At 39.1% G+C, this 24,155-nt stretch overlaps 1 protein-coding gene across 2 annotated transcripts in view; it reads right to left on the bottom strand.

Moving 5' to 3' along the window:
• The window catches only part of nrp2b (neuropilin 2b), a 123,502-nt gene that overhangs the window by 27,563 nt on the left and 71,784 nt on the right, over nucleotides 1–24,155 (bottom strand). For both annotated transcript variants that reach the window (XM_054786938.1, XM_054786939.1), the window contains exons 9-13: nucleotides 18,324–18,499; nucleotides 17,896–18,069; nucleotides 16,311–16,455; nucleotides 3,810–3,884; nucleotides 2,851–3,015 (exon numbers count right to left, since the gene is read on the bottom strand). In XM_054786938.1, the coding sequence (XP_054642913.1) occupies nucleotides 2,851–3,015; nucleotides 3,810–3,884; nucleotides 16,311–16,455; nucleotides 17,896–18,069; nucleotides 18,324–18,499 (735 nt within the window). The remainder of the gene's footprint in view (nucleotides 1–2,850; nucleotides 3,016–3,809; nucleotides 3,885–16,310; nucleotides 16,456–17,895; nucleotides 18,070–18,323; nucleotides 18,500–24,155) is intronic.

Here is a 24,155-nt window from a genome sequence, read left to right on the forward strand (position 1 = left end):
GTTTGTTTTTATTTTTGTCTAATAATTGACTATAGTATTCTTTCTTACACAGTCTCAAGATGTTCGTTAGCTTATTTTTTATGTCTTTTTTATGTTATAAATCTCCTGTATAATGTGTTTTTCGTCTTCCAGGCATTTTGCAAACCTTTTGTTAACCATGGCTGATTATTCTTCTTTTGCTTATTGGACATTTCTCTTAAGGGACACTTCTTATCATAAAGATTCATATAAGTATTTAAAAAGTGTCCATATGCTTCATCCACATCATTTCCCTCGTACACCCTCTAACATCTTAGTTCTTCCAGATCTTTCTTAAAAGCATTGATGCTGTCTTCTGTGCATAGTCTTTGGTAAATCCTTTTGTCCTTCATTTCCCTCTTTTTATAGTTTTCGTTGTAAATTGTTAACACTGGGAGATGGTCGCTGATGTCATTAATTAGCAGACCACTAGCTGTGTTGAAATCATATAAGCCTTATATGATGCACAATGTATAAACATAACATGTTTTTATACATTTTTTTAAATTTCATTTCCATATGGGGTCTTTGCATAAATGTGCGTAAACTAAATGCTAAATTGATCTATGGCGGTCCAAATGTATTAGTGGCGAGCACCAGAAATACATGAATGTATGGGAAACACTGCATTTAGTTCTCAGTGAATTTCAATTTAAAACCACATTCACTACCAGACAGTCATGAGTAATCCAAGTCATTCTTTTCTATTACATATAATTGTTACAAAATATGATTTGGGTCTAAAAAAGCAAGATAAGACCACCACAGAAGGTGGACACCTATTCTCCTCAAGCAATAAAAAAGAAATGTAATGGTGATATTATAGTCAGTGGCAGTGAGTGGCTTTTTGGTGCTTTTAGAAACTCATCTCCTTTGCTTTTCTATGAAAATCTCAACAGGGAAAAGCATTTCAGTTATGCTGATATCTGAGATCAAAAGGATCATTTTTTAGCTCTATGCAGCACAGATGGAGGTTTTCTGTTTTAAAAAGCCCGTAAAGAGCTTTCAGTGACAAGTGCGAGGTTCCGATCTGCGTGGGGAGACAGCTTTCAGAGAGGATGCCACAGTAATGTGACTGTAGAACAAGACTTAATGTCATGTTGCTGTCTAACAGACACACACGTACACGCACACACTTTCTCTCAAACTCACATACGCAGGAAGGGAACCCTGTCTAATCATGAAGGAACTGTGCAGTCAACCTTAAAGTGTTTGGCATTAACACACGAACAGAGACCCTTGGTATACGGCAAGGTCATATGTGTGTGTGCATGTGTGTGTGGGAGGGGGCTCTTGACTGTTCAATACGTGGACCGACCCACCTTGAGTGTTTAAATATGTGTGTTTGTGTCTGCAAAAAGCCTCGGGGAGATCTGGAGAGCTAAGGCAGCACTTCTGTCAGAGCCATCAACTGATTTATCTAACTGCTGTGGGCTGTGTGTGTGTGTGTGTGTGTGCGTGTGTGTGTGTGTGTGTGTGTGTGTGTGTAAGTACAGTTGCTATTGTACAAATGTGTGTGTTTGTGTGTGGATAGTGGGCTGGGTGATGCAGCAAGTGTGTGGTTGATGGATAAAGCAGTCCAGGTCTTCCTCAGGATGTCTTAATAAAGATGAACAGATGTCAAAAGTATGTCTAATATTTTAGATTCCTCAAAGTAGCCACCCTTTGCTTTTTTGAAGGCAGGAGGGCCAATACTGCAAGTGCTAAGCATCTCAAGGAACTCCTCCAAGACTGTTGAAAAACCATGTCAGGTGACTACCTCTTGAAGCTCATCACAAGAATGCTAAGAGTGTGCAGAGCAGTAATCAGAGCTAATGGTGGCTACTTTGAAGAAACTAGAATATAAGACATGTTTTCAGTTATTTCACACTTTTTTGTACATAATAAGTACATAATTCCACGTGTTCTTTCATAGATTTTCAGTGAGAATCTCTAATGTAAATAGTCATGCAAATAAAGAAAACACATTGAATGAGAAGGTGTGTCCAAACCTTTGGCCTGTACTGTAAATATGACCAAGAGTCCGTTTTTGTATTAATAGTTTTTGGCGAAAAGGGTCAAATTTTGCATCAGTTTTCGTACATTGTCTCTGTTTTCGTGCAGTATTGCACTTAACAAATTAGTCAGTTTGCCCTGAACTGTATCATTCTCCAAAATCAAGTGTCCAGTCAAAGCACTCTACACCTGTGGTTCACAATTATTTTCTGTCGTGCTCCCCCTAGGGGACAGACATTTTTTTCACGTCCCGTGTGAATTGAAATACTCTTGAGAACCTGATACAGTAATCCCAAATTGAATATTTTCATAGAGCTTCGAAAACCTGTTTACGACTTTCAAAATATGTTTTTTAACATTATTAGAGCCCTCTAGACATGACATAACACCCCAATAGTCGCACTCGTATTACCCAATACAGCAGACATTTTGAAAAAAATTGCCTCGTTTTTCGGCAGAACAAATACATGACAAAAACCGAGGTTGCACTGTGTATGACTTATTTGGAAATATCCTTACACACAGTTTTCCTGGAAAATTAGTTAACAAAAATGATGCATGTACTTGATATCTCACAGTAAAAGACCGGTATCTGGGGAAAAATAGCATTTCTAATTATTTTTCCTTCTTCCTCTCTAAATCTGCCGTGATGTCGGAGAGGGCTGTGACCTCCCACCTGTCGACTCAATCGTGTTTTTATGACACCACAAGGCTTAGAGGCAGAGAATATAAATATAAATGTCGATTACTCAGCCATGTTACTCAACTCTTTCAGACGTGTACAGTGCATAATACTCTTAGTGAACTCAACGTATAAGCACATATGTAAGTACTCACTATCTGATCCCAGTGTCAGGTCCAGCCTGGTTTCATGTGGGCCGTGACCAGCAGAACTGCTCCCAGCGGTGTGCAGGGACCAGCTGACACCTGACTGGGGATCAGCAGACCAGCCACACAAGCTCTGTTCAAAGTCACATACGGCCCACAGCGACGGCGTGGTGGCTACAACACAGACAGAAACATATGCATGTGGTAAACGTACTTTTACAACTAAAGCTGCTTTTATATTATGCAGTGCCAATTTCAACATACGCAACACCGTGACTGATTTGAACAGATTTTCCTCTATTCTATGTGTGGCGTATATGAATTGTGCAGTAGTCCTTGATCAGACAGGGAAACACATGCAAAAACTTAAATCAGTCCTCAAAATATTGACATTTCTTCATGAAATAGAGCAACTTATATATAAATATACAGATATTAAAATGATATATCATTGCAATAAAACACTTTCCACATAAAAGTTGTAATGTACCCCAGTCATAGTTTTCATGAGTGCCCCATAAAGGGTTAATAAAACTCGCGCTGTTTCATAGACATTTAGTGCTCACAGAGGATCTTACAACTTTTAAATACATTTATAATTTATAGTAAATGAGTATGAACATTTCACTAAAATGAGGAGCAAGAAAGAGGATAATGAAGGAAATCAAATAAAAGGTACCTGATAGTAAATGTTATTAAACGACGGTTTCCAGCAAGGCCACTTGTGTGTCTGTCATGTCATATTCATCCCGTGTGTGCACGTTTGTGTGTGCGTGTGTGTGAGCAGATTGTGAGACACACAGAGCTTCATCTGGGACTTTTTGATTCCAACAGAGTTCAAAGCCCACACACCCAGTGGTGCACAATGACATCATCAGATTGACCTTAAGACTTAAGAGTGCGTGCATATGTGGATGTGTGTGAATGTAGAGTGTGTGTGTAGGTACTGTGTGTGGATGTGTGTTTACCAGGTCTCATTGCTGCGGTAGACTGCTCCACCCTTGGCAGAGTCGGGGTCGCTGTGTCAGGTACAGTGGTCGTTTCTATAAGAAAGAAAAGAAAGAAAAGACATATAAATAAAATAGTAACAGCAGAAGTCTCAGCTTTTCTTATTGACCACAGCTGCAAAGTAACCCACAATGCCTTTTTTTTACAGAAGGTGAGAAACACTATTGAATAAAAAGAAAAACTCAAACACAAAGGTGGTGTCCGTGTGTATCTTGCTGCCACATTGCCATCTTTGTCAACAATCAAAGTAAAAGTGATCTCAAATGTTCATTTATCCCTTTCATTTGTCATTTACACTCAGTCCCTAACTAACGAACACAATTGGTTCCAGACGACCGTTCTTAAGTCGAATTGTCCTTAAGTCGAAAAAAAAAATAATATTACCAATTATATAGGTACTACATTCAAGATTCAAGATTGAAGAGTTTTATTGTCATAAGCACAGTAAAACAGGTAGTTATACGATGCAATGAAATTCTTAATCTGTTCATCCTCCCAAAAAAGAAAACACAAGAAAAAGAATAAGAACATAAGACATTAAATTTGCATTCCCTGACCGTGAATCAAACCATTGTTGCAGAGTGCCAAACCCTAACCATTATACCACCATGGATCTATATCTGCATGTACGTATACATGTATACATACAAAGAATATTTTCTAAAAGAGGTAGTGTTCTGTGGGTGGTGTAGAATTTTCAAAGTTAACCAAAAAACACGCTAACCGTGGCCTACGCTAACTGAGGTTCCACTGTACTAGCAAGCTAATAGGCTGCTAACAAGGACATTTTATGACAAAAATACATTCAGAACACAGTTTAACTCGCATTGTGTGTTAATAACATGAGAAGACGCACGCCATATTGTGTGCTAACCGGAAAATGTACGTTACCCGGGGAAAAATTTTGCCGTAAATTTTTGACGTTAATCAAAAAACATGCTAACCGAGGTTCCACTGTACTCGCAAGCTAGTAGCCTGCTAACAATGACGTTTTGTGATAAAAATACATTAAGAACACTGTTGAATTCATGCATTTTATACAAGATGAGCGGCATATTGTATGCATGAGGCAAAATTTTGGTGTAAATTTTCGATGTTAACCGAAAAACACGCTAACTGGTGCATACGCTAAGCAAGGTTCCACTGTAAATGGATTTGCATGATTTATTTTGGGGAAATTTGATTTAGTTAGAGTACGTTTCAGTTTGAGTCTGACCTTCTGGAATGGATTAATGCTGCTAACCCAGGTACCACTGTACTGCTCTACCCTGAAACTTGCATTCTGTACTTAGTAAAAAAATATAACAGAACTGTCTGACAAAGACCGAGTTTTCATTTCTGCACGAGTCACTGCGGTCTGTTACTGTAGGGATAACGTTCAGACTAACCACGTACACACACACACGCACACTATGATAGATGCTGCACTCACAGTGACCTTGGTGTCAGTTTGTGTATGATAAATCAAACACAAACACATCAGCTGTGCAGTTTGTCAGTAAAAGATCTTCTGGCTGTGATAATCAGTTTTCCATCATTTCTTCTTTAAACACCACACTCACATACACACACACTCCTGTGAGTGTCGACATGTGTTTATCTGGTTCCTTTTCACCAAGTGATATGTGTCTTATCTTCTGTCTTTCACTCAACAGCTCTTTTTTTGTGTGCAAAACTCCTATCCCCATCTGAAAAAACTTTTCTACGAACACTCAACCATACACACACACACACATCTCCTCCCTTTCACTGCGTGTAAACCACTTCTATGTGCTTTCACTAAGGAATTATCAGTTGTTTGTCTCTATCATTCATTCTCTTTTAGAGTCTCTCTTACTGTCTGCCGTGGTCCGACATCAGCTGGACACATCAGCTCAAAAAGTCAGAGAGGATTGTTTGTACTGCAAGTCTCTACCACTCGCATGACGATTTGTTTGTGTATCCTTCGTGTGAATGTTCAACCTTTGATTACATTTGCTAATAGCCTTCAGGTCACCAACGTGTTTGGAAAAACATTCTTTTCTTGTGTGTGTGTGTGTACATAGTTACACAGTTGTTTATAAAATGGAAGCGTTCAAGACTGTTATGTAAAAGAGGGCACTGTTACAACCATGCAGTACAGTTGAGTTCATACAAAAAGTTAGCCTTGTTTCAACCAAGAAGTTTGTAGTGCAGTAGATCCCCGCCTAGTCGTGGTTCAGCATTCGCTCCCCTGCATATTCGCTGATTTCTTTTCTCTACTTTAACCTCTAATTATATATTTTTTTATGTGAAAAGAACAAGTGAGATACGGCAAAGAAGAGAGAGTAACCAGTAAGACATACGGAGAGACAGGACAGAGAGACGAGAAAGATACAGGGAAATAACCTTTCTGTAACTGCACCTATTTGAATTTTAGTTGAATATCCTTGGTTTAGAGCAGGGTATGTCCTGGGAGGCCTGTTTTTTATTGGTGCAAAATTGTAATCTAATGAGAAACGGTTGAAATTTTATGAGAATAATATTGAAATATCACGAGGACGAAAAACATCATTTTAGTCGCATAAAATATTATTGATGCCAACAAAAAAAAATGAAGATTCACTGTTCCATGCATACTGTATATATTTACAACAAGTTATGGGCTGGACACACACATATCCACTTACAGGAATTTCTAGGAAGCGGGGAACCATTTGGATACATTTTGTACATTAAAGATGCATCGAAAATGTCGAAAGTCAAAATTCACTGCAAAATTTTGCCTCGGTTTGTGTACATGTCCCGGTTAGCGTACAATATGCGTGTGTTTTGGTGTGTTATTAATACACTGTGTAATTCCAACTGTGTTTGTAATGTATTTTTATCACAAAACGTTCGCATTAGCAGCCCATTAGCTTGCTAACAAAATGGAAAACGGAACTGGAAGTCAGCTCTGTCACCCGTCAATGATGTAGATCTTTGATAACTAACACGGTTACACCACAAGTTTCTGCTTTTCTTTTGATCACAGCTACTAAATAACCCACAATGGAGCCAAAGAAAATGCCGGCACTTTTGATAAAGAGGGTGAGAAATACTAATGAATTCAAGAAATAACTCAGAGCAAAACACAAAGGTGGTGTTTGAGTGGATCTCGGTGCCACATTGCCGTCTTTGTCAACAATCATGTATTCAGTCAAGGTAAAAGTGAAGTTAAAAGATCATTTATCCCTTTCATTCATCATGTATATGTATTTATATGCATTTCGAAGTGTTTCTGCATGTAAAACGATAATAGTAAAACAATGTGTTTTGTGTTAACATTTTTGCCGTTCGGTTAGAGTCGAACCTTCTGGAACGTATCAGTGATGTTAACCAAGGTGCCACTGTATCGTATCAAAAATGAATTAACTGTATTTTTATGATTTGCCGAAGGGCCAATAAAAATTGAGACCCCGGGCCACAGTTTGGACAGCATACGAACTGACTTACACACACAGGATCAGATATTAACACAGGATGAGTAGCTCCCAGCAGCTGGCATTAAGCACTTTTAATTTGGTGCCCTTTACCTCTGTAATTAGCCCCCCGTGTGGAGGGGAAAGAGCGAGGAAGTGAGCAGATAGAAGGGCAGACAGATATGAAGACAGAACCATTCATGTTGCTCAGCGCCACTTTCCAAATTAATGACCACACACAGCGTTTGTCAACTCTCTTCTTCTATGCCCCTTTTATTTGGTTGGGCCTCCTACCTGCCAATCTGTGTTTGTCATGGCTTTCCTCATCCTCCTTACCATACCCGTTCTATCAGGTTGCACTTTGTCTCTGGTGTAAAGCACATTATCATTCTAACTTCTCCTAAACGGTCAATATTTTATTTATTTAAACATAATTATCCTATGAGGGGATCCTTTTTGGAGTTAATAAGGTACAGCCTTCTTAAAACCACTTAAAGTAAGAAACACAAGGTGTTGGCTTTTCACAACCACACACAGCTTCAGGGCTCATTGTAAAGCTGCTGGCTAAGCAGAAAGAGAGAGACGAAAACTGTTCAATTATGGAAAGAGCTCTGGGTATAAATCTACCTCTGTCTGCCTAAATAATGACTACCCATTCTATATATATATATATATATATATATATATATATATATATATATGTGTGTGTGTGTGTGTGTATTTTGTGCGTGTGACAGAAAGCGAAATTACTGTGAATACCTTCATTGTCAGTGACGTGGTGCCTGTTGTGGGGATTTCCTCAATTTAATGATGCACTGACAGTCTAAACCTTGTTGTTTGCGACTGCGGAAATAAGTGCCTACAAATTATTAGTTAGAGTGTTTACAGAGAGTTGTGTTTACGAAACGGGAAGTGTGCACCAAATATACTGCAGCTTAAAGTTTTAGACGAATAATTACTCACATCAGGAGACAGGAAGATTAGATAACAACTGTGGGAAACTGGCTTCACACATTTAATGTCTAGTAAAAAGCATTAGGTTTTGTGCAAACCATTAAAAAGTGTTGTACTGGAGATAATGCAAAAAATCAGGGGAACTACTGAGGCTAAATGGTTCTTCAGCCCACTGTGCATGACATGTAATTGTTGCCCAAAGTATGTGGCTCACAATGATGATAAAGAAAAGATGCCTCTGGCAGTGAATGGTGAACAACCACAGTGATCTATAGTCAAATGCAAAGGAAATGAGTCTAAGTGTTGCAAAAACCATTACGCTAAATATGCCACTGACAAAGAGGCTTTTACAACCCCATTGAGGACATGGCTTCAATTTTACAACTTTGAAGGCATAGCCACTACTTTCTATATTTTAGTTTGTCATTAGTGGCATGGCATGGAATGACACGGCAAGAAGCAGCTACTTAACATGACATGTTCTCCGAACCTGCAAAGATCTTTACAAGGATCTTCTATTTTATGTATATTTTGAAATTGTTAGTTGTAGGTAAAATAGAAATTTCACAAAAACCTGACAGGAATAGCACAGCTTTATTGAGTGGCTCTGATATGAACTGTAATTGCATCCTGCAAAAATGATTTGCAGTAGAAGTTATTATTGATATTGCTGTTTGCAAAATACACACACAACTTCTGCTACACAGATATTTTCGACCGAGTACAGGGGCTTTGGAAATCCAATAACAATTGTTACCTTTTGTGTCCACCACCATCACGCGTGTTAAAAAGTGTTTTGCTTCTAAACACACCAAATGCAAAGCAAGAAGCTAGGCTATAGTTATAGGGCCGAATTACTCAACGTGAATAAAACATTATGAAGTTAATTATCCATGCATTTTCTATACCACTTATCCGCTTAGAGGTGGGGTACACCCTGGACTGGTCGCCAGCCAATCGCAGTGCACATATAGATAAACTGAAGTTAATTATGTATTCTACAAATCATGTGGTGTCCAATCATCACGATTGTTATCACAGACATACGTATTTTGGTTAGTGTAAGATTTTGTTTGCTTAACATTGTACCGTCATCTTTTCAAATGTTTTTTTGTGATGTGGTGGTGATTTGAAAAAGCAAGTCACAATCATTGCATACAAGTCTGAACAACTATTAATAGTGACAAAAGTGTCACCACAACGCGATCAGAGTCCACTAATACTAGCAAACTAAGGGGCTATCTACATGGAAACGTTTTCAGGTCAAAACAGCAAAGTATTTTATCGTTTCAGCCTCTCATCCCCACGGAAACTGCATTCTGCGTGACCTGAAACGGTATTTTTTGAAAACGGCTTCCAGAGTAGGAAAACCTGAAAACCCCAGCTTGTCATTGCCTTGTAGACAGGCAATACGAGAACGATGACATCACTGACCCGCCGCCACCTCGTCTTCGTCACGTGACCAGAAGTGAGCTGTGACAATGAGCCAACATAATATCTGAATATCTCCACGGACAAAACTCACCCAAGTCGACATTCTCCTCATATTTTGTTGCCTTACACTCCATGACTCGCAGAAGTAATTCCACTTCTCGTAAGTCTAAAAGAGCCTTGAAAAGCAGACGAAAACAGACTTCTCTCTTTTTTCTTCTATGGTTTGATGTGTCACGTGGGTCCGCCCGCGTGTTTGTTCACAGCGCCACACGTAGGTGTGCCCTGTATTACATTGTTTTAACTCAGTGATTCGTTCACATCTCGATGCAACTATGTACTAACCCGGCACAGTATGGATGAAACTTATTTTCAACTCGCCAAAAAAAAAAAATCTCAGGAACGTTCCCATGTGGACAGGGCCTAAGACGAACATCCGTGACAGTCAAAAAGAGCAAAAATGACTGTTGAACTGTGTTTTACATTTGAACTACTCTATGTTTTGGTTCAGGTCAATTCTTAAACAAATTGAGGGAAAAGTTTAAAGGACAAAGTATACACATTTGAAAGACAGATGGCTCTGTACAGTAGCGTGAAGAAGAAAGGGCAAAGAGTCCGTATGGGTAATGAGGTCAGGAGTGAAGGGAAGGTGTGTGTGTGTGTGTGTGTGTGTGTGAGTCTGTGCGTGGTGGGGTGTTACAGGAGCCTTGGCAGAGATGGGAGTGATTACAGCCTTGTGATGAAGAGGGAATGTAAGAAAGGGCTGGGAGATGGAGCGGGTGAAGCCACACACATTTCCAGACTCGACCTCCTACACTGACATTAGTTTCCATTCCTTCCAGTGTGTTTATACCTGTTGGTATACGGCAGCTCTTATCTTTAACTTAAGAATGAATGGAATCTAGAATGTATATACAGCAGTTGGCAGTTTATTAAAATGTTTGATAATGCTGCCCTATTAATATCATTTACATCATCTGTTGGATTTCTATTTTTCACAATACCTTTATGTTTACCATATTGATTACTTTTACTTGCTATTATCAGAAAACAGTAACAGGAGAAATAGTGTGTGGGTGCAGGTAAGCGTAGGCCTAGGACGATAATAAATCAATAAATTGATCACGCAATAAATGAAAATGAAATTGATTATTTTGCCGTCCTTAATATATTCTGCACGCGTGTCTGTTTTCCTCGGCTCTCGCATCCAAACAGGCAGGAAGAGAGTTCACTCTGTGCATTGGTTTCAGAACCTTGGCATGCTTGTTCCATAGAACGAAAGCATGAACGGAGTGAACCCTTTTTTCAGTCATCATCATCTCGGCGGGTGGAGGCGGGGTCGCTTGCATACACACAAGAGTGCAGAAAACTGTAACGCAGTAGAAATTTAATTAGTAGATATATTTTTATATTCTTTTATTGTACTTTTCTTAAAAGTAATGTTAAAATCTCACCTGGTCCCAATCTTGTGTATCGTTTTGTCTCATGAACTGAGTATCTTATGATATCCCTAATAGTTATAGTTTTACATGTAGAAAACAGTGCAAAATAATTATAAATGACAAATGGATAGAACTTATTGTTGATGCAGACTTCCCATACATCCTGGCAAACTTGAATTCAATAGTGTTTCTTTATCAAACTGCTGGCACTCGCAATTTTCTTTGGCCCCATGACAGGTTATGTGGCAGTCAAGCTCAATAGAAGTGCACGCACAGGCAGTCAGCACTGCATAGGGTGCTTTAAAGTACAGGGCAAACAAGCTAGTTTGTTACATGTAATATTGTATGAAAACCAAGACGGTGTACAAAAACCAAGGCGGAAATTTTAGATGAAAACTAAATCATACAAAAACTGGAGAGTACAAAAAACCATAGAAATAAAAAAAAAAAGCCATGTGCAAACATAAAACAATCTGTTAGTTTTAGTACAGACCCCTTGGTTGGATAAATCTGTTGCAAAGAGCCCTGACCTTAACCCCATCAGATGTAGAACAGAGATTGTAAACGTCCTCCCACATTACAGTATTTGACTTCACAAACACACTCCAAAATATTCTCTAGACTTTTCAGAGTGGAAGTTCTTTTAGCTGCAAAGTGGGGATCCCACTTCATATTTTCTTCGATTGTCACTTCCTGTAAATATAATGAACAAGTGGCTTTTGTACATTGTGTATCATTCCGTGTTCCATATAGAGTCAGTAGGCAATTTGTTGGAACTACCCTCGTGCCTATAAACATTCTGCTAGCAGTCAGTTACTGTGTGTGCTAAGTGCAGCTCCACAATGCAAAAAGCTGGAACAGGTGAAAAACAGACTCCTGATTCAAACCCTTTTGTCTCGCCGTTATATCCCTCAAGTGCCCTCCCCATCACACTGCAGCTTTCAGTCCAAAACAATAGCATAAGCATGAACAACAAAACAAACATTTACCCAAACAGGTAGCATGCATATATCCATATAGTGTATGGCTACCAGACTGCCAACAAGGCACAGAGGGAAAGCCATGTTTTGCTAGTGAGAACATTTAAATCATTAACGAATCTGACAGCTTCCTATACTCTAAATTACACATTCCCTAAAAAGCTAGTCTGAATGAGAATGATTCCTGCAAAACAAATATTCTACTGTGAGGTTTGGTAAAGTAATGAGATTCTAAACGACTTCATTTTCCACCTTCACTAAGAACCAAGTTGGCATAATCCCATATTCCTTGATAGCGGCTGGCTGCTGAGAATGTTTTAGAGGCGGAAATTGTCTTACCCCGAGGCCAAGTCAGGGCACTTCATTGAAAACTATGATAACAACACAGTAAGGGAAAAATGTTATAAAATGGTTTCTTACTTTGATAAAAAAATAGGGATGTTGGCGATATTATCGGCCGATATTGGCATAAAAATGAGATATCTGTTCATATCAGTATCGACGCGTGAGTAATGACGTAATGTGCTCCACACAGGAAAAAAATAGCTAGTTTTGTTTATTCATTATTCAAAATAAATAAAAATTATATTACACTGCTCGGTTTTGGCGAGAGAAATATAACCTACTAATTTCCAACAGCATCTTCTACAAATAAGAAGATTGGACAGATGTTCGTCTTTTATGTTCTTCTGTAGATGCAAAGCATTTGAAGGGGGCCTAGGTCTATTATTTATATAAACAGCAAAGAAGTACACAGTATATAAACTACTTCCAGTCTGTCCAATGTTCTCCAAATGACTGCATATGCCTGTGGGTACAACAGGCTTTAGTTCAAGAAGTAATAAGCAACAATTATGTTTGCTGCGGGACTCTCCCTGGAGTTTTGACATGTAATTAACTTCCACATACGTGTGCAGACAAAGAAGAAAAGACAATAAATGACTGTGAAACTCAGTGTGTGGCAAAGTCTGTAGCAGAACTTCACACAGCTCTGAACTGAAGATAATACAGCAACATGACGTTGGCGCTGATTCCTATGGTGCCAACAGTTAGATGTGTAAACAATGCACTTTAGATTTACAAGATCAAGTATGCACCACAAACTTCGCAACAACGAGGACTGTGGGTTTGAGCGTCTCGTAATTAGTATTGTTTGACGGCATATCCTTCTTCAGGTCTCTAGACTTGTGTGTTATAGATAAGTTCCACGCAACTTGAATATGTGCCTTTATTTGCTTATAGCAGCTCTTTGTGGAAACAGCTGTGCTCAACGGACTGAGGATGATGCACTCTGCTGAATATTTTATCTACTGTAGCAAAGACATACACAAATACGCACAAAAACAAGAAGAAAGAAGGTATGATTTAAATTTTTTTTACATTGTTAGTCACCAAAGAAAGATGTACATATGTCTGAAAGCTTTAAAGACAATGTAGTCAGGACATACAGCGGAATTACCACAGCAGCTCTGTCTAACGTAAATGTGCGAGCAATAGTTAGGTTCGGTTTTGAGTTCGGTTATATATGTCAACGTGTGGCGTCGAGCTAAGCAGGTTGTACTGAAGTAAAGGAATTGTTGCACTCTTCCAGTGTCACCTACTGTGGCTTTAAAACAAGTACAGTAAAACTGGAAAAGTCAAACCACAAGTTGCTGCATGATAGGGTTGAATGATCTCAGTGTATGGTTGTTTTGTTGTATTTAGGTTTGGAACAGAAGCAGTTTCTGTGACGTAAATGCGAAAATGAATTGTCTAAAGCAGTGATCAAAACCAGAAGGCAAACATCTGGCAAGCAGACTCTGAAACTCAGAAAACCAACTGTAATTGTTAAGAGGTCGATCTGTGCAGTGGTCGTAATGTCAGCAGAAAACATGTCATGGTATAAATCTATTAAGACCTACAGGAAGTGAAATTGGGAGAAAATATGGAGTTACTTTGCTTCTACTCGTCTGGAAAGATTTTGTATAATATTTTAGTCCGTGGGAATTTGTGGCGATTCCACACCTTGCCTTTGTGAGCCTTGCTTTGTGGCCTGGTAAACAGTCATGCTGAAACAGAAGCATCCTTCTCCAATTTGTTCTTCCCAACCAATGATCGATTCATTCATTAAGAGTGTGTTTGTCCATGTAGTGCTAGGCTATGTAGGAAAAACACTGGTTTTATTAATTATTCAGCAGTTTTATACTTTATAGTTATTTCAATTAGACGTTAGATATATTGGAATAAATAATGGCCACACACATTTCGTTAGTCATATTCATTTAAGGTCATATTTTGTCACCATTAAAAATCTATTTCCTGCATGCCACACGACAGAAAGATGAAGTCTACAACTTGAATATGCAGATTTGTCTTACAAGTAGCTATGGTAATGTTTTTGTACTCATAGCAGTGCATTTTAGATTTTCAAGGTAAAATACTTAAATTAAGTGTTAAAAGCAGATGGCTGTCCCTTCTCTTCCCATCACTAGCAGGCTGCTGGCTAGTCCTGACACATTCAGGATATATGGTTCCCTTAAGGTCGGTCCCCCTCTCTTCTCCCTGTGCCAACAGTCTACTTCATGTCCATTGGTTTTCTTCACCTGTCACATGTCACAATATGACTGCCGCGGTAACATGCAGTGGGCCATGATGATGAAAGGAGGGCGAGCCCGACAGGTGCATTTTTAATGTGCCCTTTGCAACATACAGTACAATATTGCTTTTATCAATATGCTTGTCTACGCCAGAAGAGAGGACTGCTCACACTATATATCAGCATACTGTAGATTTGTAGTACTTATAGCTTGAGAGGTTGAAAGAGGTGACAAACATTGACTCCTTGAAATACTGTAGAGTGTGGCCGTATGTGTTGTCTTGGTATTGGCTAAACTCAGTGGCTCGGATATTGCACAGACATAGATACAAAGCAACACAGACTCCATTTATTGATGTGTTACAGGCAGTCTCCTTAAGTGAAATTACAACATATTTGTTATTCTAACTGCTGACCGTAAAAGTGACCAATTATTATTATTATAGACAGTAAAACTCAAATTTACAATTTCATTTATCAGCAGTGCATAGCATTAACAAAAAGGGTGTGTCTCCAAATCTCTCTGAAATAAACTGAACTGAAGTGGTGAACTAGATGCTGCCAAACCATTTGCAGAGAATAGCCCACAGAAAAACAAATACAACACTGTTTATCGTGGTTAATTGGTTCCAGCCCTGACTGTGATAAGTGAATTTCTGCAAAGCAGCATTCCTTATTTATAAATGGAATATTTTCTTAGTTAGAGCCTAGAAAACCTGTTTATGACCTTCAAAATATGCTTTTTAACATTACTAGAGCCCAACAGACATGGAATAACAGCCCTATAATTCAACTTTACACCTGTATTATCCAACATAGTAGACAAAATAAGAGAAAAATAAGACATTAAAGTGACGACGGGGGTTCAGAGTTGAGTTTTACCTTGGCATGGGTTAGCCCGTGTTAGGGATTATCGTGTCTGTTATGAGATAATTCAAACCTGCAAGAAAAGCCTGGCAACCAGTGTAGAATACTACATATCATCACAACGTCTTTGTCTTCTGAATTCCTTATATTTGTATTTTTGTTCATTTATCCATTTTTATGCTTGAAAATGCTTATTTAGGCAACAACTAAATAAAAATCTATGAATATTTTTATTTCAAATAATAGGCCGTATTCAACCACGAAATATAAAATTATATATTTTTTTGAAAAACCGTAATAGAGTGAAGCCGCAAAGTTCAAAGCATGAAGAGGAGAGCGATTACTGTACTAAACAAAAAGATCATAGCTTGATCACCAGTCAGTATAGTACAGTAGACCTACACAGATGGCCACTACTGGTGGAAGCACCATGACCTAGACATGTTAATCCCTGTCCAGACATGTTGCAAATGCCTATGGAGAAGGATGATTAACCTCACCCATGATCTCATGGGCAGAAAGTAAAAGCAAAGATAAGCACACAGACATGCTTAATATGATATAACGATTCAAAGCAAATACACACATTGGAAGATAAACAATAACACACAAACAGCAATTACACATGCTCACCAACACAGAAGAGATGTAAAGCAGATTAAGGAAACTTCTACTTTTGCAGCGATTATAGGTTGCTACAGTAGCATTCCAAGTAATGGAATGTCCATATATGGCTAAGGTTAAGCAAAGCTCATATCATGTGAGGGTGTGTCAGACATGTGTGAGTTTGTACCTGGCAGGTCGCAACCAAGGACTTCCATTCTCATGCCAATCCCAGCAGGGGACCACCTCTCGGGAAAAACTCGGATGTACTGAGTTATTAACTCATCAAACCGACGTACCTCCGGGGTATCATAGTGGCTGTTGCCCTCAAAAATCTGACAGAAAGAAGGAACAAAAAGAAGTTTGTTTAATAAAGGTGTATGCGTCTATAGGCAATCTCATCATAATGATGAGTCACGGTGTTATTTGATGTTTTTTTTCTTTTATTTGCATTTGTGGAAAGGAAATGTGGATAAACACGTCTGCTGCTCTGTGGCAGAGAGTCAAGAAGAAAATCTGCCTTCGTTGAAGACAGCTGCTTGTTTGACTGTCAGCTGTTACAGTAAGATCCTTCTGTTATTTGCCATCAAAGAGCTTGTCTATAGATTCGCAGCTATTTTGGACTTTACAGGTAAAGCTGTCAAATAAAACAAAGAACGAAACATAGCAGCTGTAGTCACAGTCACATGAGTCTGCAGATCATTATTGACTGCCAGAACAGCGTAACATGTGCCATAAAAATAACAACACAGAGTCTCAGCCCTTTGAATGTCGACAGTCCAACATTATCCAAAATGTGGGGTTTGGAAACTGTAATATTAGCTTCATGCACTGAACTCAAAGAATTAAAAAAAACATACGAAGGATTCCCAGGTTGCCCATTTAGAAAGACAGGCAGAAGAGAAAAAACAGGAGAAAAGCCAGACACTCAGTTGTAGTATTACAGCTCTTAAAGACATTCTCATTGAGGAGAGGAAAGTTTAAAGGGCCCCCGTCTCCCAGCACCTTCAGCTGCCAGCAGTGTTGAGTGGTGATGCAGGAAAGACAATTTTTAATTACACCCCTGAGAGAGAAATCGGGGATGAGTGAACGGGAGGATGAAAGACAGACAAAAGCAGGGAGACGGAGAGTACAGAAGACTCACAGAGGACCAGACAGAATGTGGAGCATGGTGATTAAATTGAATAATTATCAGAATTAATGCTGTAATATATATATTTTTCCAAGAATGACATGGCTGGAGGAAAGACGGAATTATTAACGAGGGGACGAGAGGAAACCAGAGGGGTTTAATAGAAATTTGTCTATGAGAAAAATGGCCACAGATGACAGTTTGCAGTTCCCTTGAAGCAATCACTGATCAACTTGGTTGAACAGTTTGTAAAAACATGAAGTCACATCACTTTAGCCCGATAAAGTCAAATAAAAAAAACTGGCAACCCAAACCTTGACCTTAGCTAGTATTGGAACATTGTTATGAAGTAGACCAAAACCCCTTTTTCCAACCTGTGTCGGGTATCATTCAAACATAGTACAGGTGGTCCTCTGTTACCAATGATTTCCATTCATAGACTGTGATGTAAGTCAAGTTTTCGTGTAAATCAGATTTCCACCTAAATTATATCTAATTACTGTAATTTCCGGTGTATAAGACGGTAAACAGAAGACCACTTATAGCTTGCAATACTAAAAAAAAGAACTACTACACACAAATCCAAGGCATTTGTGTCCCTTTACCACAAAGTACTATGACAAAGAAATTATGTGACATTTACCTTTGCAAACCCTGTCTTACTGTCAGTGATGAATGTCCAATCCTTTCCAGTCAAACTGTGAGCCAGTTTGTACTTCCTGACAAATGCTCTGTTCTCAGCACTGGTGCTGCCCTCCAGCCCTCTTGCACCCTGGGTGATGATTCCACGCACCATTTTGGGCACACCAAGGTCCACCTGCAACGCATACACACAATTAGCACCATTTTCTCAGTTTCTGCTCTACAAAAAACGGGCTCATCATGGCAATGATCTGTTGGTTAACACCTTATAAGAAGCTGTTGTATGGCCCCTTGTATGTGGAGTCAAAATCCATTCATCCTCTTTCAGGATTGAATAGTTTCAATGATATTAACAGCTTGAATTGACAGTTTATTAACTAGTCGTGTCAACATTTGGAGAATAGTAGTCGTATGGATACAATAAAGTACCTGCAGCCATTCCTCTCCAGCTATGGGCTGTGTTGGGTTGGGAAACCAGCCTGACCGACTTGCCACCAGCCTGGCTGCGCCCATGGAGCCATGGATGTCCCTCATGGAGGATGCCGAGATCTGCGAGTCAGGCAGAAGTCCAGACAGCATGCCTTGCAACTCTGAGCAGGGAGCATCTTAATAGAAAAAGATAGAGAGAAAAAATTGCTTTGGTTTTGCATTTGTGTGCCATGTGTCACACGGTGTGTTAACACTGCCATCTTGGATCACGCCGCCAAGACGAAATCTTGCGGTGCTTACACGTGATCATGCAGTGAATTGTGGGCCACAGGCGGCATTTTTAGGGCAATAGTGTTTGTTTATATCGGAGTTGGTGCTGCCTGAGAGAGATACACACTGTAACAAACACAAGGACCGCACAAAAGAGAAAGGCGATGAACAATACCGAGACAAGGTTGCAAGACCTCTGAATGTTAAGGCTTAAAGAGAAGACTGTTGTCATTTCAGAGGTATGTTAACAACACACGGCTGCGCTGTGTCCCTCCTCCATGTGGTGCTGCTGATATGTTTTTGACTAACATACTGTATGTTGGTATCTGCTGGACAGATGTGTTTCCAACAAAATATATTTTAAGCCTGGAATCCATTCTGTATTTAATATTCTCGGTTATTTATCTGTAAAGTGTGGCATTTTCACAATTCATAGCTCATAGCTCTCCCTCCTCATACATGGGTGGACTCAGCGTGGAATTTAACATTATTCTTTTATGTATTTTACATTAGTCAAATTTGACAGCAGCACCATGATTTTTTTGGTGAACAAATTGCTGTTATCTGGTTGTTTTTTTTTGTCCAAGGGTGTCCACACAGGTAAAATGATGTTAAATGTTAATTTATCCATTTCATGTCCTGTTTGTGGCATTGTTATTTGAATGTAAAATTGTGGAGGTCAAAAAGCCTTTAACTGACCTCTCTGCATAATTTTTTTGTGGCACGAGTGCAAAAACAGGGATAGCCCTCCAAGCATAATGTCTCTCCCTCTTTGCAAAGCTAGGTAAAAGTGATGTTAAATGTTCAGTTGTCCATTCATTTGTCATTTATAATTATGTTTGCATTGTTTTCTGCATGTAAAACTATAATTATTGTTCATAAAAATGTGTTTTATGTTAAAAGCTTTGGGCGTCTGGAACAGATTAATTGGATTCACATTATTTTGTATGGGAAAACTTGCCTTGGTTAGAATCCGTTTTGGTTTGAGTCAGACCCTCCTGAATGGATTAATTATGTTAACCAAGGTACCACTGTATTTAAAAAAAATACACAAGGTTCTGTCAAAGCCAAGTTTCATATTCACAACTGCCATCACTAAATATGTAGTGCAAAAAACAAAAATTCCAACGCAAAACTCTAAGACGTTTTCTACATACACAAAAGGCCTATTTTCTCACAAATAAGGGCTGCCTGCTTTGGAGTGTTTTTGTTTCATTTTGAGCTCACTAAGTGAGTTAGTATCACTGTTTTGATCATTATTGGTTTTGTTCTCCAATAACTACTGACTACATGATCTTGATGCGGCCTGCATCTTGTCCAATGTCAGCTTGGATTGGATCCAGCGCCGCCCACCCTTTTAAACGCTCGGAGGCATTGACAGAGCTGAAAGATAGGCGGATGCGTGATCTTGGAGGAAAAATTCTTGTGTGATTTTTCCACTGTGCAACTCCTCTGAACTGCTTCTCATCAAACAATTTGAGCATTTTGCCTTCATGCTGCTTCGAAGTTGTTGCAAGACTTCAGCTATGCTATGGGATTCGCGATAGAGAATTGAGCCAAGAAAGTCCCAAATGGAAGAACAAAATGAAAGCACGGTTCAGATCAAAGCGATGCGCTTTATTAGCCTGACAAATGTGTTTTAGCATAACAAGATTCAGAACCTTACATTTATGAATAATAATGGAAACAAAAACGAGGAGTGCCAAAAGAATTGCTTTTTCATTTTAAATGAAACCAGCGATAAAATGACACGAGATGTGATGCGTGAACGGAAGAATGACAAGGAAGAGTGAGGACCAAATAAAAGGAGGAGATAAAGGACGAGGAAGCTAAAAAGCCAGAAAGGTCAAATGAAATTTCCAGGGAGGGAAATGGGAAAGAGGAAAATTATAAGCATAAAATAAGGATGAAAGAGAAGGAATGAGTAGAAATAAAGAAAGAGGGAGGATATTGACAGTGAAGGGTGACGATGATTGATGGTGACATTCTCCAGGTCGTGGTGGAGATGAATGTTTAATGCTGTAATGTTTGCAACTGCACCTCACTGCAATAAATAATGAATCAACAATAAACAACAACAGCTACCGACACAGAGGAAAAGCTCCTTCCATTGCGCAATAAAAACTGATTAAGCAGGAGAAAATTCCATTACCATATTTATTTTTAAGTTGTTTTTACTTTTGTATTTGTTCAAGCAGATGCGGCTCACAAGCAGACCTAATGAGAATGCGATCTCTGGAGATGACAGAAATAGTGAGTGAATCCACAATTGGCACTCTTGCACACAAGCTTAACTTAGGGCGTAATAACACGAGGCCACTTGTGCCATATTGAATTGGGAGCAATTCCCCGGCCCTCTTCTGGCCTGAACTCACACTGAACATTTTTGCTACGGCCGGTTTGCTTGTGCCATCACTTCTGCATTACTGTGTTAGTGCAAATTCCTTGACATTGAGGATTATTTACCATGTGCAAGGTGGTGGCTGTCATTAATCAGTTTCCAGTACATTTTCATCCACTACTGAGACAAGTTATAATGTCATACGGATGAATACTAGCAACACTTTTTAAGTTACAGTTGCAAGTTTTGTCTCTAGGCACTAAAGTCGCAAAATCTAGCAACAAAGTCAGTTGGAAGCACTGGGTTGCAGAACTGCTCTAAGCGGAAATGCAAATTTGATTGGCTGGTAGCGTAACGTGGGGTGCTGTGCCGGCTGGAAGCAGAGAAGTGCTGTGCCTTAATGTTGACCAGGAGATATGATGACAAAAAGACAAAAAAAAAAAGACCAAAAAAAAAAGATAAGGTGACAACAAACATGCACGCGCGTAACTTTTAACCATTTTCATTCACAAGGCAGGGAGAGGATAAAGAATTTTCTAGGACATTTTAACTTTTTACCCATTTTCCATATGTTTTCCATGACTGGAAAATTGGCTAATCATTTTCCAGATTTTCCAGGACACGTGACAACCCTGCACTTGCAAGAAAAGCGGTCACATTAATTAAATGACACACCGTTATTATGCACATCAGGGGTGAATGCCCTGAGTGCTCTGATACGCGCTCAAATTCGGCACACTTCCTATTGGCACTGAAGCTGGAAATAATTTACAAAGTAAGAGTAAATGCAGTAACACAGCAGTATAGAAGGGAAATGAACAATGAACAAACGAGCCCAAGCACAGTGTGAGTGTAGGCCAGCGAGGGCCAGGAGAGGGAGGGCGATTCGCACCCAAGTCTATCACTGTAAGAATGTCCAAATGAGAGTACACCCTTATATAGTGGCAACTCGGTTAGCGTATTTTTCCCATTTAGCGTACAATATGGCACCTGTCTTGTCATGTTATTAATAAATTGTGTGAGTCCAACTGTGTTTATAATAGTGTTGTCACAATACCAGAATTTCAGTAGTTGATACCAATACCTGTAAATTTCCACAATTCTCAATACTTATTTGACACTACGGTAAAAATAAAAAAACAGACACCATGTATTTTTAAATTCGCTACTTAAGTAAAAACAGTATTTAACAGTATGTATTTACCATCCTGGACTGGTCCAATTAAGGTAATATTGATGTTAAATGTTCATTTATCCCTTTCATTTATCATTTATATGCATTTTCAATTGTTTTCTGCATGCAAAATTATAATTGTTTGCATTATTTCTTACAGGAAAACTTGATTCGGTTAGAGTATGTGTCAGTTTGAGTCAGATCTTCTGTAACGGATTAATGACGCTAACCGAGGCTTCACTGTATACAAACACATGGTGGTATCAGACTTTGGACTATTGCAGTTGTAGTTACACACATGCACAACTACACAATTGCTTTTTGGTTCAAATATACACCCCCAAAAAATCCCAAGCTAGAGAGGAGAATGATAAGGCTGCTATAAACAAATGATTGATAGATGCTGCAGGGCTGAAATAAAATGAGATTAAAGACAGAGTGATGAAGGGGCCAGGGGAATGAACACTTGGATGAGGCTGTAACAGGGGAAGATTTAAGAGTGGAGATGTGGAGAGAAAATGAGAGAGGGCAAAAGAAAAATATGAGAGCAGGAGTAGAGGCTGAGAGTGGTGGCAAATAGATAGGACCGAGCTAAACGTATGAGCAGGAAGAAGTCAGCGGTGCCATGGAGACAGTATGGATAGAAAGTGAGAAAAAGGAGAGCAAGAGACATAAAAACTTGATTTAAGTTAATGGCATGTCACTGTCTGACTACTTTATGAGCACCTTTATAGGCCTGCACAGAGCATCATCGCATCCCCACAGGCAGTGTGATAGGCTATGTGCGTGTTTGTCAATATGTCTACATCCGAGAAAAGAAACAAAAAGATACTGTGTGGCTGCCATGTGACTTTGGTGAAAGAGGGTAGAGTGTCTTCCCCAGATGCTTGACGGCTTAAAGCTATTCCGCAGCAGCGATTGTAAATACAGGGAAACAGAATTGTTGCAGCAACTAGGGTGGAGCAAGAAGTACACTGCCCCCAGTGTCCTGAGTATCATTCTCCCCTCAGCAGGTATTGTGATTAAATACTGAAGCAATTCAAGTTCAGTGTTTTTAACGTTAGCCTTCGCAAAACTTAAACCATCTAACAATACCAAAATGTAGAGTTTACTTTTTTAGTTTAGTTATTAATACTTCAAATAGAGACCCAAGGCGTCACCCAACCCACATCCCGGGAGAAGATGAGAATATCCCCAGACATCGCCCATCAAAGCCATCCCGAGACCACAGATGCATCCACAGACACCGTAGAGCTCATAGCACCAAGGTAGCTACAGTACAACCAAGATCACCACACCACCAGAAGGGCTGACACGCTACCCAGCCTCAGTCATGCAGGCGTAATTGGGGGTATGTTAGTCATTCATCGGATGAGTTGGTTATTTTGGTTGACGTACAGTTGGGAATAACTTGAATCGTAAACGTCTTCCAGGTTTCAATCAATGCTGATATAGTGTTTCTCTCACATACCTTTCATTTTCATTGGACAAGCCTTTACAAGTACAATACTAGCTTTCTTACCAGTATCCGACGTACCAATTGTCCAACACTTCATTACCGATCAACTAATACCGATATTGGCAGCAGCTCTGTCGTGTCATGAACACAGTATTCTTTTATTTTCTCTTCTTCTACTGTTATTTTTAACATTTTGTCTCAAAAAATAGTCATAAAAAATCATGACCAATAGACAACTATTACATCTTGTCCTTGTACTATCAACAGCAATGATACAATTTGAAAAGCTGCACATTTCCATGTGGTGAAAACATCAACGTAAAGTGTGAAACTCTGGATACAATACAATCAGTGAAATTATAAACTGGTTATAGCTGGGTAGTTTTGTTTTCAGTACCAAAGATTGCAACTTTGATGAGGTCTCACTCGCACACCAAAAAAATGGCAGAAAAAACAACACCTGTATAATACGACATCTCATTATTATGGCAATATCGGCCAATATTATTGGACATCCCTATATTTATAGCCTTCATATTCTGCAAGAAAATTGTTCTAGTGAGTGACATGGAATTTCTTGATTTCGTT

Source organism: Dunckerocampus dactyliophorus, chromosome 9 (genome assembly GCF_027744805.1).
Source record: "Dunckerocampus dactyliophorus isolate RoL2022-P2 chromosome 9, RoL_Ddac_1.1, whole genome shotgun sequence".
NCBI lineage: Eukaryota > Metazoa > Chordata > Actinopteri > Syngnathiformes > Syngnathidae > Dunckerocampus > Dunckerocampus dactyliophorus.